At 34.3% G+C, this 17,129-nt stretch overlaps 1 protein-coding gene across 1 annotated transcript in view; it reads right to left on the bottom strand.

Moving 5' to 3' along the window:
- The window catches only part of Cdc45 (cell division cycle protein 45), a 63,765-nt gene that overhangs the window by 20,383 nt on the left and 26,253 nt on the right, over positions 1-17,129 (bottom strand). The window contains exons 6-7 of the mRNA XM_089097784.1: positions 13,174-13,341; positions 6,980-7,111 (exon numbers count right to left, since the gene is read on the bottom strand). Coding sequence (XP_088953910.1) covers positions 6,980-7,111; positions 13,174-13,341 — 300 coding nt within the window. The remainder of the gene's footprint in view (positions 1-6,979; positions 7,112-13,173; positions 13,342-17,129) is intronic.

The following is a 17,129-nucleotide window of genomic DNA, read 5'->3' as shown; positions in this document are numbered from 1 at the left end:
ATTTGATAATGAGCTCTTTTGAAATAAATATTGAATTTTGAACGATAAAATAAATGTCATGTGAATGAAAAAAAATTTGAACGTGAACCCACATGGTGAGATAAAGACACTTTTTTAGGAAATTTAGCTATGTATAAAAAAAAATATATTTGATAATAAATTTCTTGAAATAAACGTTAAATTTTGAACATTTTACGTGAAACCAATTTCACGTGAATGAAACATGAATGAAATAAGGTTTAAACGTGAACCAACATGGTGAGATAAAAGAGACTTTTCAGAAATTTAGCTACATAAAAAATAAACATGTTTTTGTTAATGAGCTTTTTTGAAATAAATATTGAACGTTGAACGTGAAATAAATTTCACGTGAATGATATGTGAGTGAAACAAATTCCGAACGCGAACCAACAATGTGAGATAAAAGACTTTTTCAGGAATTTAGCTACATAAGAAAACATGTATTTGAAAATGAACTCTTTTTCTAAATAAAAGTTGAATTTCTGACATAAATTTCACGTGAATGAAACAAATTTTGATAGTTAACTAACCTGGTGACATAAAAGGCTCTTTTTCACAAATTTAGCTACACAAAAAAACTTATATTTGATAAAGAACTTTTCTGAAATAAATGTCTTTTCACCTTGAAAGGAAAGATGATTCAATTTACTGTCCATTTATTTTCACTGCAACAACAATGGAGGATGTGATTTATCCAGTCCTGGTTAAACTTCCTTGAAGTGAGGATACTAGGATGGTTTTAAAAAGATATTTGTTTCAAAGGTCGTATTTAAATGTGTTTCTTTCATATTTTTATTTGTTTCGCTGAGGGAGGCCCTTAGATAAAGGCTTGAAATATTCATTTAGGGTTAATATTCCACTGTCTTAAGAAAGAAGTTCCAGGTCGTTTCTACTTGTCGTTTTGTATTTTGATGATTCCATTGAACGCAAATTTGGCAGATCCGTCCCGTCTGGCTACATGACTAGGGGCAAACCGTCTTGAATTTTATCAGGGGTCTTTAAAAAAGCAAGATGCCAAATTCCTCCCTCCACCTTTTCTGCCCACGCTCCCGTTGAATAAACCCGTTTCAACCTTGAAAGTGGGTTTAACCATTTTTAAGCTCCGACCACCGATCTCCTTTGACTCTAAAAAGGGAACTAGAACTGTTAATTTTCAGTCAAATGAGCTCTCTTTGAAGATTATACGAGCATCCCTTCCATAAGAACCTACTGGCAGGATCAACCAGGTAACACATTCATGTTACCATCAGGCACATTAGAAAGACAGTGAAACATTGACATTTCTCTCTAGGAGTACGGCCACCTTGCCATCGTGGCCACCTTGCCACGATTCGTCTAAGTTGATTCATCATTTAACCATATTTTCATAGAATTAGTTTTTGAGGTATCCTTGTAGTTTTTTCTATTCTTTTAGGCTGACGAAGGGTTTTCTTTTTTTAATGAGATTTAGGTTCTTTGGATTATGAAAATGGAAATATTATCCATGCCTGAGTAGAACGGACAAGCCACAAATCATTCACAAATCAATTCACAAATCATTCACAAAATCAAACGTAAATTGCTTGTCACAAACCATAGAGTAATCCAAGCTAAACTGGAAATTTCATCACAAATATGAAAACATAAATATTAGTCATTTTTTCTCTTTTTCTTTATCTACGTCTATTATCTTTCTTTATCTTTTTCATATTTCCCTCTTTTTCTTTATCTACGCTTTACATTGCTACGAACACAAAAGTACCACTTTCTCAAAATGGGCACTGTAGGTATATATTTGTAGATATTTTTAACAAACATTTTTTCTTTATTCTACCTCTTTATAATCGTACATATAGTTTAAAAGTAAAAAATATGCCTGCTTAAAGTTTTTTCCCCATTTTTTTTTTCATCAGAAATAGTTCAAATCAATTCTTTTGTTGAATAGATTTAAATTGCCCGCTGTATAAAATAAATAAAATATACTTTCTTTTACATTACAATTAGGAGCTATTGATTATAAAAAAAGGTTGATTAATATCGATTTTTTTATCAACAGAACTAATCGAATCAACTATTTAATTTATTGAATAAACAATTTAATTTGTATTTTAATAATACTTTAATTTAGACGTTGAAGGATTAGAAACTAGGCCTGATAGTAGATTTGCCTCGAAAACTCAGCCTATCTCTTTTGTTCTGGGTAAAAATAGTTCAATAACAAAATTTATAGGCGTAATTTCAGAAAAATTCTGGTTAAAATCGCAGAAACTAGGACCTTTAATTGAAATTTAAATTACACTAATTGAAAATGGAGCTTGTTTTGAATTTTGTATATTTCTGCTAAGTAACAGTGAACATTCACTGGCACCATAAAGAAACCGAGAATCTACATAAAAAAAAATTGATGACGAAAAAAATTTCGTTCCTTTTAATGACAGTATTTCTCACAAAAGAGCAAATCAGATTAAAAAAAAAAACACAGTTAACTTGTCTGTCTAGAATTTTTACTCTGCGTTAGTCAGCCCAAGCCATTACTTAAACCGGTTTAACAAATTGGGCTATCTTTTCTCCAGAAATAAAAAACGATGAGATTAGCTTCCCCAAATACGTCATTAAAATAAACCAATTGAATTAAAGTGCACTTTTTAACAAGGGGGAATAGAACAGTAAGCTCTCTTGTGCTCTTTAGTGGGACGAATAGCTTTTAATTTATAGTAGACCAAAGTTAAAATAAAATTTTCCTCTCCCCAACTGGACCTCCACCTCCTCTTCCTAACTCTTCACAATATTTCCACAACGAATTATAATTTTTCGGAATAAATTAATCATCTTCATCAATCATCTTCAAAGGTTGAACCCTCGTAACGGATCGAAACATATTCATTCCGTTTAACAAAGCTATTTAGAGATATATAGAAAAATGTATATGCATAAAGCTATAACTAGTAGCAACACATACCAGTTTATTGCGACACACCAAGCTACAATCAGTACTACAAACCAGTACTACAACCTGAAGTGCTACAAATCTACAGCCAACAACCTACAAGCTACAACCAGTATTACAACCAGAAGTACTACAAACCTACAGCCAACAACCCACAACCTACAAGCTACAACCAGTACTACAAACCAGTACTACAACCAGAAGTACTACAAACCTACAGCCAAAAACCCACAACCTACAAGATACAACCAGTACTACAAACCAGTACTACAACCAGAAATACTACAAACCTACAGCCAACAGCCTACAACCTACAAGCTAAAACCAGTACTACAACCAGAAGTACTACAAACCTACAGCCAACAACCTACAAGCTACAACCAGTACTACAAACCAGTACTACAACCAGAAGTACTACAAACCTACAGCCAACAACCTACAACCTACAAGCTACAACCAGTACTACAAACCAGTACTACAACCAGAAGTACTACAAACCTACAGCCAACAACCTACCAGCTACAACAAGTACTACAAACCAGTACTACAACATGAAGTACTACAAACCTACAGCCAACAACCTACAAGCTACAACCAGTATTACAACCAGAAGTACTACAAACCTACAGCCAAAAACCGACAACCTACAAGATACAACCAGTACTACAACCAGAAGTACTATAAACCTACAGCCAACAGCCTACAACCTACAAGCTAAAACCAGTACTACAACCAGAAGTACTACAAACCTACAGCCAAAAACCTACAAGCTACAGCCAGTACTACAACCAGAAGTACTACAAACCTACAGCCAACAACCTAAAACCTACAAGCTACAACCAGTACTACAAACCAGTACTACAACCCGAAGTGCTACAAACCTACAGCCAACAACCTACAAGCTACAACCAGTATTACAACCAGAAGTACTACAAACCTACAGCCAACAACCCACAACCTACAAGCTACAACCAGTACTACAAACCAGTACTACAACCAGAAGTACTACAAACCTACAGCCAAAAACCGACAACCTACAAGATACAACCAGTACTACAAACAGAAGTACTACAAACCTACAGCCAACAGCCTACAACCTACAAGCTAAAACCAGTACTACAACCAGAAGTACTACAAACCTACAGCCAACAGCCTACAGCCAGTACTACAAACCAGTACTACAACCAGAAGTACTAAAAACCTACAGCCAACAACCTACAACCTACAAGCTACAACCAGTACTACAACCAGAAGTACTACAAACCTACAGCGAACAACCTACAACCTACAAGCTACAACCAGTACTACAAACCAGTACTATAACCAGAAGTACTACAAACCTACAGCCAACAACCTACAAGCTACAACCAGTACTACAAACCAGTACTACAACCAAAAGTACTACAAACCTACAGCCAACAACCTACAACGTACAACCAGAACTACAAACCAGTACTACAACCAGAAGTACTACAAACCTACAGCCAACAACCTACAACCTACAAGCTACAACCAGCACTACAAACCAGTACTACAACCAGAAGTACTACAAACCTACAGCCAACAACCTACAACCTACAAGCTACAACCAGAAGTACTACAAACCTACAACCAACAACCTACAACCTACAAGCTACAACCAGTACTACAACCAGAAGATCTACAAACCTACAGCCAACAACCTACAACCTACAACCTACAACCAGTACTACAAACCAGTACTACAACCAGAAGTACTACAAACCTACAGCCAACAACCTACAACCTACAAGCTACAACCAGATGTACTACAAACCTACAGCCAACAACCTACAACCTACAAGCTACAACCAGTACTACAAACCACTACTACAACTAGAAGTTCTACAAACCTACAGCCAACAACCTACAAGCTACAACCAGTACTACAAACCAGTACTACAACCAGAAGTACTACAAACCTGGAGTCAACAACCTACAACCTACAACCAGTACTACAACCAGAAGTACTACAAACCTACAGCCAACAACCTACAAGCTACAACCAGTACTACAAACCAGTACTACAACCAGAAATACTACAAACCTACAGCCAACAACCTACAAGCTACAACCAGTACTACAAACCAGTACTACAACCAGAAGTACTACAAACCTACAGCCAACAACCTACAAGCTACAACCAGTACTACAAACCAGTACTACAACATGAAGTACTACAAACCTACAGCCAACAACCTACAACCTACAAGCTACAACCAGTACTACAAACCAGTACTACAACCAGAAGTACTACAAACCTACAGCCAACAACCTAAAAGCTACAACCAGTACTACAAACCAGTACTACAACCAGAAGTACTACAAACCTACAGCTAACAACCTACAAGCTGCAACCAGTACTACAAACCAGTACTATAACCAGAAGTACTACAAACCTACAGCCAACAACCTACAACCTACTAGCTACAACCAGTACTACAAACCAGTACTACAACCAGAAGTACTACAAACCTACAGCCAACAACCTACAACCTACAACCAGTACTACAAACCAGTACTACAACCAGAAGTACTACAAACCTATAGCCAACAACCTACAACCTACAAACTACAACCAGTACTACAAACCAGTACTACAAACCTACAGCCGACAACCTACAACCTACAAGCTACAACCAGTACTACAAACCAGTACTACAACCAGAAGTACTACAAACCTACAGCCAACAACCTACAACCTACAATCTACAACCAGTACTACAAACCAGTACTACAACATGAAGAACTACAAACCTACAGCCAACAACCTACAAGCTACAACCAGTACTACAACCAGAAGTACTACAAACCTACAGCCAACAACCTACAAGCTACAACCAGTACTACAAACCAGTACTACAACCAAAAGTACTACAAACCTACAGCCAACAACCTACAAGCTACAACCAGTACTACAACCAGAAGTACTACAAACCTACAGCCGACAACCTACAAGCTACAACCTACAAGCTACAACCAGTACTACAAACCAGTACTACAACCAGAAGTACTACAAACCTACAGCCTACAATCTACAACCTACAACCAGTACTACAAACCAGTACAACAACCAGAAGTACTACAAACCAGAGAAGACTGGAAGAAATGGAAGCGTTGGCTTCCATTTGTTTTATACCAGCTGATATCCCTAAAATTGAATTTAATTTTTTAACAAGAAACAAAATTTCGGTGATAATAGTCGTCCCAGTGGCATAAAATATCTTTTTTCTAGCGTCAAAATTGATAGAGGGCTTTTAGCCCAAACCCCTCCCTCACCTAAAACCCTACTTTCACCAAACACATCTGATTGAAGTTATGACAAAGTAATTTTTTCGACATAGTCCAAAAAACATATAATAATTTCTCTTGGGATGACACAACCCCCAAGAACCCTGGGAATCGTAAAGCTTTTGATTGTAAAAATATCGAGGCATGCTCAGCGCAAAAGGGAAAGAATAACGCAGAAAAAAGCAGAACTACAACAAAATTCAAATATATAACTAACTAACGGAGTTGCACCATTTTTTTTTTCAGTAAAATATTTACTATTTTTATTTATTTATTTAATAACAATTATTAACAAAAAACTCCACATAAACACATCGAAGGGATAACCAAACGAATAAAATAAAAAACAAAATAACGAAAAAAACAAAAAAACAATAAAAAACAACTTAATATAAACCTTTGAAGGGGTGTAAAGACAAAACACGACTACAACAACATATACCCTGCTACCACTCGCTTAATACTCCAATTAAATACATAATGTTACTAAAACTGATTTTTAATTTGAAACCACTCTCAACCTCAAAAAAGAATTCCTTAGGCTTGATTTAGGATCTGCTGCTTTTAACACTCCGGTAGGGTTGCTACCAGAAGTGATTCAACACAAGCTGAATCACTCTGAATCAAGCTGAATTGCCACCAAGCATAAGAGAGGAAGAGAAATGACAATTTAATCATAAAAAGAAATTAAAAGAGGGGAAAGATAAAAAGAAAAAGAAATACCCAAGATCTGCCAAGAACTCGGCAAACCGTTTCTGTCCCTTCAAGGTCCATATTTTAAATTTGCATGACGTATATCTTGTATGGTAAACACTCTCACTCAACGTCCAATGCCGATACAACGCCAATGATAAGCTGGAATAATATAATCATTATAATCAATATAATTAAAATATTATAATCATTAAAATAATAAAATCATTATAATCATTACAGTGATGGTTGTAGTATTTGAGATTATTTGACAACAGTATATGCATTGTAATGTCTAAGGGAGTTTATTTTTGTTTGTATAAGCACTTTTCTGCTCTACATTTCAATTTAATAGGTCAAAATTTAGTCAACAATTATAAATTAAAGGTAAAAAAATAGTTTCTTGTAATATTTTAATCATCCTATCCCCCCCCCCAAAAAAAAACCCTATAAATTATAATATTAATAATCTTTTCTTGTTCTTTTTTAGTAAATGGTTTATTATTATTTTGAAAACAAACTCCGACACTCAATTAAAAAATCTTGCGCACTATTGAGACCAAAAGAGGAAAACCAACTGATTCTTTATTTTAGGTTATTTTACAATATAGTATTCACGTTTGTGACAATACTACCCACCCCCTAGCAGTCCCAAACATAATCCTAAATAATATATATTTCGTTATTTAACATCTCGTCATAGGTCACGTATTCTTTTTTAAAATATGTTTGATATATTCTTGACCCATAAAAATCCAACAAAAAAAAAATACTGGAAATTAAAGACAAATTAATACGTGTAAAAACAGGTCAAAAACATCCTTTAGTATTTTAGGCCACGATTAAAGATAGAACATTATTCACACCCCATTAAAAGGAATAGGCTAGCAATTCGTATGTCATACTGTATATTAGCCGATATGTATTTGAAACTCTTTTCCTGATGATTTATGTCCTTTGCTATACCTTCTTTCGAGTAAAACTTTTAGTTTTTCGCTTAATCGTTAGTAAGTTCACTTTGTTTTACTTTTAGTCCCAACCATCTTTTTTCTTTGTTTTCCTTATTTCTTTCTACTACTTCTAAGCCTTTTTTCACTTAACTAGTCCATGATTTTCGTTTGAGGCTGTTCAATTTCCTCGTTTTATAAATCCTTTTATCAACATCCGCATCAATACATTTATCAAAAATCATTAATATCAATACATCGCAATGTGTCTTAACAAATATGAACCACTCACAATCTTTATCTCAAGTCCGTAAAAAATTCAATAAATCTAGAGCACTGCTGGTACCAACACATACGTATTCTAAACGTATATTCTAAACGCTACATGCTAAACGCTAAACGAATTCTAAACGCTACAGATGTAAAGATAAAAATTGCTTACAGTATTGACAAAAGTAAACTGAAACAAAAATAGCGAATAAAACTAAACTGCATAATAAAAAAAAACTAAATACTCAATTGAAGAAGTATTATTCTAGCTCACTGAATAGAACAAAATATGGCAACAGGACCAGACAATACGTGCTTAACGCTACTAATAATTTATGTCTTTCCCTATCTCCCCACATCATTTTTTTCTAGAATGTTGATTTAGACAAGGGATTTTTCTTTTTCTTTTACTTTTAGTCTTGTAAACCTTTTTCTGTTCTCCATTTTTATAATTTTGTAATTTTTTTTCCACTTTAATTTTTCATTTAGGCTTTTCGTTTTTTCACTTTGGTTTTATTCTTTTCGATTTCATTTAAGATTTTTCTTTTTCTCCGTTTCAACAAGGCTTCCTATACCTTTCCCTATGAACTTTTTCTTTTACTTTTTTACATTCTTTTCGTACATTTTTTCAGGTCTCATATTTTTTTTTCTTTACTTTCATTTTTTGTACAATCTTCAAACTCCTTTGATCCACTTTAGTTTTCATTCAAGCTTTTCGGTTTTTTACTTTTCTTCGATTTTCTTTTCATTTAAGGCTATTCTATTTCTTTGCATTCACACCCCCCCCCCCTACGCCACTCCTTGTGAACTTTTTAGCAGAAGGTAAGCGTGCCCGAGGCTCCCCCGGCAGGAGAACCCATGTTTCAAACAAAGAAGTGTTATTACACTTATAATAGTGTATAACAAAGAAGATTACCAAAAAGAAAAAACACAAAAAAGTATAACTGCAAAAATGGTGACAAAAAAAAGATAGCCTACGCCCGATTTAGAACTGATAATAATACTTATAATAATATAAAATACAATAGTAGTAATAATAATAATGTGATAACAAACATATAAAATATACTAAAAGTAATTACACAATAATAGTAATGTTGACAATACTAAGACCTGATAATAACACTAATTTATTTTATACCGACTGTACAAAATTTTAAAAAAGCCGAGTAATTATTAAAAAGAAAAAATAATACTAAAATTGTAAAATTGATGGCAAAAAGTGAGACTAATAGAAAAAGAAATAACAACAACAAAGAAGCAACCATTATCTACACTTTTTGTTATCTTAAGAAAAGAATTACTTTTACTCTAATTAAAATCCTTTTTATTTAAGACCTCCCAACACTCCGACAAATTATGTAAAGTTTGTATCTGTTTACCGACAAAAAAACTTTATGAGCCTATATCTTTTTTTCAATGTTGATCCTGCCTATGGTGGGAGATAGATAAAATTACTTGTAGGAGGCTCATATCTCACTTCAAGGGGCAGTGAGAGGAAGGGATCATTTCAAATGATCATGTCTGTAGGATAATACACATTCAAAATCTACAAAAAAAAGAATAGCCTATGTTTTGCCCGTAAAATATTTTCAGAAAATCCTCCCATTAGATGTTTCAAGGATTTGAACCTTATTCTTTCGCATTAAAATAAGCTAAATAAATAAAAGAGTAAAATTAGCTAAAAAATCTGCCAAAAACAAGATTTTACTGATAAAAGTAAATTCTCTTGAAGACAGCTCTGATAGAGACAGCAAAGACGGATTAAAAGATCGGTAATTTTCAAAGAGAGTATTGTTTCAGACCCGAGGATGGAATACAGCCAGCCGTATTTTTACAGTTCAGAACCAGAACTTAGCCTACTTAACCAGACCATACAAACAATTGAAACTCTAGAACGTGATTTTACAACATACGTGATTAATGCACGGAAAAAAGCAAGAAAAGATATCTAACAGTTTGTTATTATGATCTATAGGTAAGGAGCGACTCGGCCCAATGTTAAACAAAACATTAAATAAAGGAAATTTGGTAATAATATAATAAATAAATGAATGCATAAAAAGATTCAGCTTATTTTGCTGATTCCAAATATATAAAAAACCATTAAGTTTAAAGTTACCCATCAAAAACTACAAGACACAAGAACATTTGACTGATTTTTGAAAAAAATCCCCCCCCCCCCCAAAAAAAAAATATTAAGCGATATTAATAAAAATCACACTATCAAATTCAACATATCAGAGAGCCCTATTATTGAGGTTTGAAGCTCCTTCCAGTATCTTTAGCTCAAAAACTACCTAACATCAGCTTATGTCAATGGAATTATATGAAAATCAAGCCACATTATTTGGTAACACACTGTAGCCTGCAGAAACAATTTGGTACTAAGTTTGTCAAACAGAAAGATAATATATTCAACGAGAAATATAGGAATTACTCTCTTATAATTCTTAAAAAAAAAAAAATTTTTAATGCCATGGGCTTATGTCTGTGACGTATTTTTAATAGCAAGGACACTATTTCTTAAGCAAAAGGAATCCAATATCCCCACCATTAAAATCTGATTGGATCATTGGTTCTTCTGAGTGAAATTATAAGTCAGTAAAAGGGATGCGTTAAGTTTCACCTGATTGGCTCGTTCGTGTGAAATTTCAAGCCAATAAAAAGAACCTCTGAGGTTTCCACATAGAAGTGTAGAATTTTGTCTTTTTGGTCAGTAGAAAGATCACGTTTTTTTGTGTTCTTTTCAAGTGTTTATGTTTTTTTTTTCCAGGGGTGATCGTATCAATGCAATTGGTACTAGAAGACCGAAAGAGGGCTCATTCAAACCAATATTAAGTTTGAGTGCCCTTTTTAAGTGACCAAGATTATCGGAGGACATATCCATACCCCTTCTTTCCCTAAAGACAACCGGTCAGAAATTTTGAGATAGCCATCCGATTCAGCATAGTTGATAGGTCAAACAACCATGCATCTGGGAATGAGGCGACCCCTACAGCCCCAAGAACAAGGCCTGTAACTTGCGCAATTTGCCATTGTTTAGTTTTGCCCATGGGCAATATATTTTGCCCATGGGCATATATTGTTACATATAAAGAACTGAAAGTGAGTAAAAGAATAAAATATTTAGGATTTGTTTTATCGGAGAATGGAAGTTTAAAGAGTCATGTTGATGAACTAATTAATAGAGGCAGAGCGGCCATGTCTGCAATTTTTTGAAATCCGACGATAATAGGAATTAAAACCCTAAAAATGCATAAAATAATACAAAAATTTTACCAGTAATAGAATATGGAGCTGAGATTTGTGGCGGAGAAGCGGCAAAGAAGTTGGAGTCCCTCCAGCTCCAGTATTATAAAAGACTGTTTGGGTTACATCAGACAACTTATTCACAGATTCTGAAAGGTGATATGTTCCTGTTTTCGTTAAAACTACGTAGGTCTATTTTGATGCTTAGATTTTGGTTGAAGCTCATTAGATGTAATGAAGATAGACTAGTAAGAGCAGCTTATTATCAGATGTTAAATTGTGGTTCTTAAACGTCATGGCCATCCCAAATTAGGTCATTACTAGAAAGAGTGGGAATGCCTTACTTATGGAATGATGGTCTTGGTTCCCGTGATCTACCAACAAATCTAGTAAGCCAGGTTTTATATTCTTTAGTAAGTCAGGTATTAAATTCTTCTATATTGAATCATTATAATCAGGCTAAACGTAGTTTTGGAGAGGAAATATATTTTAAATTTAATTTACCGGCTATGATTTTATGTCGATGGATTCAGCTTAGGGCGAATTGCCTTCCAATCCAGAGCAGGCAAATGGTGTTCGACAGGGGGATAGTTGATCCTGAAGGTCAGTATGTGTGTCCTCTTTGTAGAGATGAGGACGAAGATTTGGAACATTTTCTCCGAAAGTGCCGGGGGCTCATTTAAGGGAAAAATACTTACATAGGATTATTTCGCTGCTTCCTAGTATTTTACAAAGTAGTAATTCAACCAAAATATTTCGTATTGGTGCGTACACAGAGAAGGGATTAGAAAGAAGGAAAAGTTTTTACAATTAATTATTATTAATTATATGGAACTACATTTATTTCCTCGATAAATCACCATTAGATGCTTTTTGCTATGGATCATGTTTTTGTGTGTTTCGTCATTTATTCTGTTGTGATTTCTTTATTTTTCATAAATTTTTTAGTGTATATGGCTCTTGGGCTTTTGAAATACACGATCTATCTATCTATCTATCTATAGTACTTGTTATAGTCAAACGGAAATTTTTCAGGGGGGCTCTCCATGGGGAGAATTTTCCTTGGGGAGAAACATTCTCGTGGGGAATTTCCCAGGAGATTTTACTTGGGGGGGGGGGGTCTGGATCCTCATATACGGAATAATTTCTGTTCGTTTTAAGTTTTAATGTTGCTCCTTGTCTTCAGTAGTAAAACCTTACTTTCAGTTTTTTTTGTTTAATCGGGATCATGCAATAAAGGGTTAGAGCCTAAAGATTCTTATTCCTAATGAGTTGTACTTTTCCCTATCCCAACGGATCATCTTTTCTAGAATAATGATTTAGTCGGATTTTTTTTTTCTTAGTCGTCTTTGCTGTTTTATTTATTTTCTTTCTCTTTCAGTCTTGTTCATCGTTTTTTCTACTGTTTACCTTATTTCTTTTTACAATTTTTAAAACTTTTATAAGACGTTTCTATTTTCTCTATTTCTCTATATATCTATAAGATTTTTCTATTTTCAACCTTTTTTCGATGTTTGGACAAGTTGTTTCAGGTGACCTTATTCTTTATTCTTGTTTTTCCATTTGTTTTCTTTTTTATATTTAATGTATTTATTTATTGCTTTAATTTTTGTTTATTATTCTTTCATTGTCTGTGTGTTTTTCCTTTTTTCTTTTTTTTTTCGTACAAACTCAGGTTCTGGGCTCTAAAGGTTATGTATCAATAAAACGTTTAGACATTTAGTAAATAAAGTAATAAAAACCAAAAAAACTCACTCTTTTTCAAAGAAAATTTTCATGCAATTTTTGGCAACTGAATTCGCTCTTTCACCATGTTTTGACAATCTGGATACATGATTTTGAAGCTTCCCTATTGCTAAAGTAAACTGTGTGGATTCCACCTTCTGAAGGAGGTACTGTTCTGTCACACCAATAATCGCCCACCTAAAAAAATATAATACAGGGAAAGCTATAGTAAAAGATACTTATAATATCATCAATAAATGAATGCACATAAGAACCTCGACAGGCAAAGAAGTAGTTCAGATTCTGGAATTCGGGGTCGTACTATTCGACGTCGATTAAAAAATTGCATAAAACAGAAACCTTCAACTTAATTTCACTTCAAATGCACGGCGAGAGCGCAGGGATCTAGAAGCGGTACGCATTTTCGGTTTCAAGTTGCTCCATTCACATTAATTAAACATAAACATTAATTAAGTTTCACACCGCAAGATGTTAAAGAGGTTATGAGGTTGAAACCATTGATATTGGGGCTGGTGCCCTTTTTTTTAGATAAATGTCCCTTTTCTTTTTACTTAGATTGACCTACAATATAAATTTAATTTACAAGATAAAAGTTCGGAGAGGCCAGCCTGTTTGTAATGTATTAAATTTCGCAGGAGGGAAGAAATTAATTTAAAGTTCTATTTTTATCTGGCTAAGTTTAGCTGGACCTCGACAGGCAAAGATGTGGTGCAGATTCTGGAATTCGGGGTAAAACTATTCGACGTGGATTAACGTCAGATTGGATTGGCGTACATAATAACAGAAACCTGCAACTCAATTTCACATCAAATTAAGTTTCACACCGCAATATGTTAAAGAGGTTATGAGGTTGAAACCATTGATATTGGGGCTGGTGCCCTTTTTTTTTTAGATAAATGTCCCTTTTCTTTTTACTTAGATTGACTTACAATATAATTTTAATTTACAAGATAAAAGTTCGGAGAGGCCAGCCTGTTTGTAATATATTAAATTTCGCAGGAGGGAAGAAATTAATTTAAAGTTCTATTTTTATCTGGCTAAGTTTAGCTGGACCTCGACAGGCAAAGATGTGGTGCAGATTCTGGAATTCGGGGTCGTACTATTCGACGTGGATTAACGTCAGATTGGATTGACGTACATATAACAGAAACCTGCAACTCAATTTCACATCAAATATGGCACATACGATGAGAGCGCAAGGACCGCGGCAAGAACAAGAAGCGGTACAGACTTTGGGTACGGACTTTCAGCGCAGCTTAAAAATCACCTATGGAATAAACGTTAATTAAATTTCATACTCTAAGATTTAAAAGAGGTTGTGAGGTTGAAACCTTAGAAACCTTAGTTCCACACATTAAGTGATTGGAGCTATCCCAGGTAGAGTTTATGCCAGTTAGTCGGGATACTTCAGACGGTTTAGAAGATAATAGTTGGAATAGAATCATGACTGATGAAAATTTGCCTGTGATCAGACAATTAACGGTATTGCTAGTAGGGTTTACGAGATAATTGTATGTATTTTGGGCTTTACTTTCAAAAGTTTTCAAATTATTTTGTTTTAGGATTTCATTATTTAGTTTATAATATAATTTGGGTAATGGTTATCAGTATTTTAAACATTGGTCCATGAAATATTTTCTAAACTCATCCCCAAAATTTACAGAATAAAAACATTTTGATTTTCAAACGGAGATTTACTTTTGTTGTCATTCGTTTATATAAGAAACGATGCTTCAATACTTGAAATAAAATTTTGAGTATGAGAAATAATTTTGCTCGTTTACTACCACTATACTCAAATCTAAGAAAAACTTCAAAGCAAGGTCGTAAAAAAGGCCAACTCGTAAAAATGTTAAAAAAAGGCATGAGAAACAAAAAATTGGATTTCCTAGGTTTTTTGTAACCCTATCCACCCGACCCCCCAAAAAAAATCCTGGAAGTGTTCAAACCAAGAATAAAATATTAGAAGCTAGAGTGATATTAGTAGTCTAATATTGTTCTGAAGCATGGGTGCTCAGAAAAGCGGATGAAGATTTGCTAGATGTTTTCCAGAGAAATTGCCTGCGGATTGTTCTGGGCACCTGGCTGACTGACCGTATTTCAAACAATAGGATGTACGAAAAATGTGGTTCAGTACCGCTCTCTATGGCTATAATGAAAGGAAGGTTGAGGTGGCTAGGTAACGTTCTGCAGATGAAGGATGACAGATTGCCGAAGATTGTTCTTTTCAACCAACCGTCTAGGACTAAACGGAAAGCAGGTCGCCTCGTCTGGGTTAGGAGGACGTCATAAAGAAAGATTTAAAGGAAATGGGAACTTCATGGGAGGGTGTAAAAAGGGAGACTTTGAATATATTAAGATGGAGGAGGAGCGTGCGTAGCTGTCTTAGCCTCAGGCGGCTTGGTGCTGCGGTGAGTTGTTAGTAGTAATTCGAAAGACAACAGTAGTTTAGCCGCAGTCCGACAGGGTTGAACGAAATACAGACATGGAAAAAAAGGCGCTCTTTCGGCCTGATTTATACTAACGCTGGGATGGCCTCTGTTCTTTCTTTTCTTTTCCTTTTTGTCTTTTATCTCTTCTTTTCTTGATTTGTCTTATGTTTATCTGAAGATACGTGTGTTTTCCTTTTGTTCATTCCAATTACCTACGTATTAAGCTGAAACAAAAAGTTCTACTCTCTGTAGGCTATAGTTGAAATTTGGCTATTACTAAAATGGTTGTAACTATATATAGTAAATCTGTATACAGATTCGCTTTTCCTACAGCCATGACCAAATTCCAAGCGACGACTTCGGATTATCACTAACTGGACATAAACCACTTTAGACACAGTCCAAAGTGGTCGTACGAATTACCATCATGGTAAAAATTATTGCAGCTCTTCATCCATGATCGCATTTCTTGCAGTGATTTCGGTTTACCACTGTTGATTCGAGAAAAAAAAAAAAAAAAAAAAAAAAAAAAAATTTAGCCTAGTCCAGGTGTGGTAACCAAAATACGGTTATGGTAAAACCATGATTGAATTCCACAAGAAAACGTCTGATTCACAGAATCGGTTAGAATTTTTTTTCCAATGATTTTTTTTTTAACCATGATTTCGGATTACCACTATTCGAGAAAAAAAAAAAAAAATTTTAGCCTCGTCCAGGTGGTAACCAAAATACGGTTATGGTAAAACCATGATTGAATTGCACAAGAAAACGTCTGATTACCAGAATCGGTTAGACTTTTTTTCCCTTTTTTTTTAGCCGTGGCGATTGGTAACTGATAGTTACGAAATTGAATTAAGGTTCTAATGTGGTTGTTTTGTAGAAACCCCATTAAGTCAAATCGATAATTTTTTTGAAGTTTCATCTTTAAAGCAAAATTCAATGATTAGCCTATATGTAAACAAATTGTTCAAACAAAATTAACTTGACTTAAATGGAGCTTGATAACTAATAAAGGATTTGTCAAATTCCCTATTTGAACCTGAACAAAACTTTTTATCACTTGAAAAGAAACACACGCCCACCCCACTCCCTTCCCAACCGTTTTGCGAGAAAACTTTGCGATTTTGCTGAATGCAGTCATACTTTCGAAAAAAAAGGAATTGCAAGAATCAACACTAAACATAAGTAAAATCCCTTTCGGCGATCAAGTGCTATAACAAAAAAAAATAATAATAGAAAAAAAGTTAGCAAAAAAACATAGCGTATTTCGAAAAATTCCAAACACACAATTTAACAAATTAATTGTATCTCTGAGGAAACAAAGTTTCAGAAAGACTTATAAGAAACTTAACATAGAAACTTACATGAAAAAAGTAACATAGTAAGTGTAGCAGCACCAAGCCTCTATAAGCAGGGGTACCATGTGTACACCGTATGGTGTACCAAGCACATCATACGAACCGAATCGGAAAAAGTATTGAAAAAAAAAATACAGGATTATTCGAGTGTAAAAAAGAGGCAAATACTTTACAT

This window comes from Artemia sp. Qi Xiang Cuo, chromosome 12 (assembly GCF_049724085.1).
Source record: "Artemia sp. Qi Xiang Cuo chromosome 12, ASM4972408v1, whole genome shotgun sequence".
Lineage (NCBI taxonomy): Eukaryota > Metazoa > Arthropoda > Branchiopoda > Anostraca > Artemiidae > Artemia > Artemia sp. Qi Xiang Cuo.
Note: the sequence above shows the minus strand (reverse complement) of the source record. Positions and strands in the feature narration are given on the sequence as shown.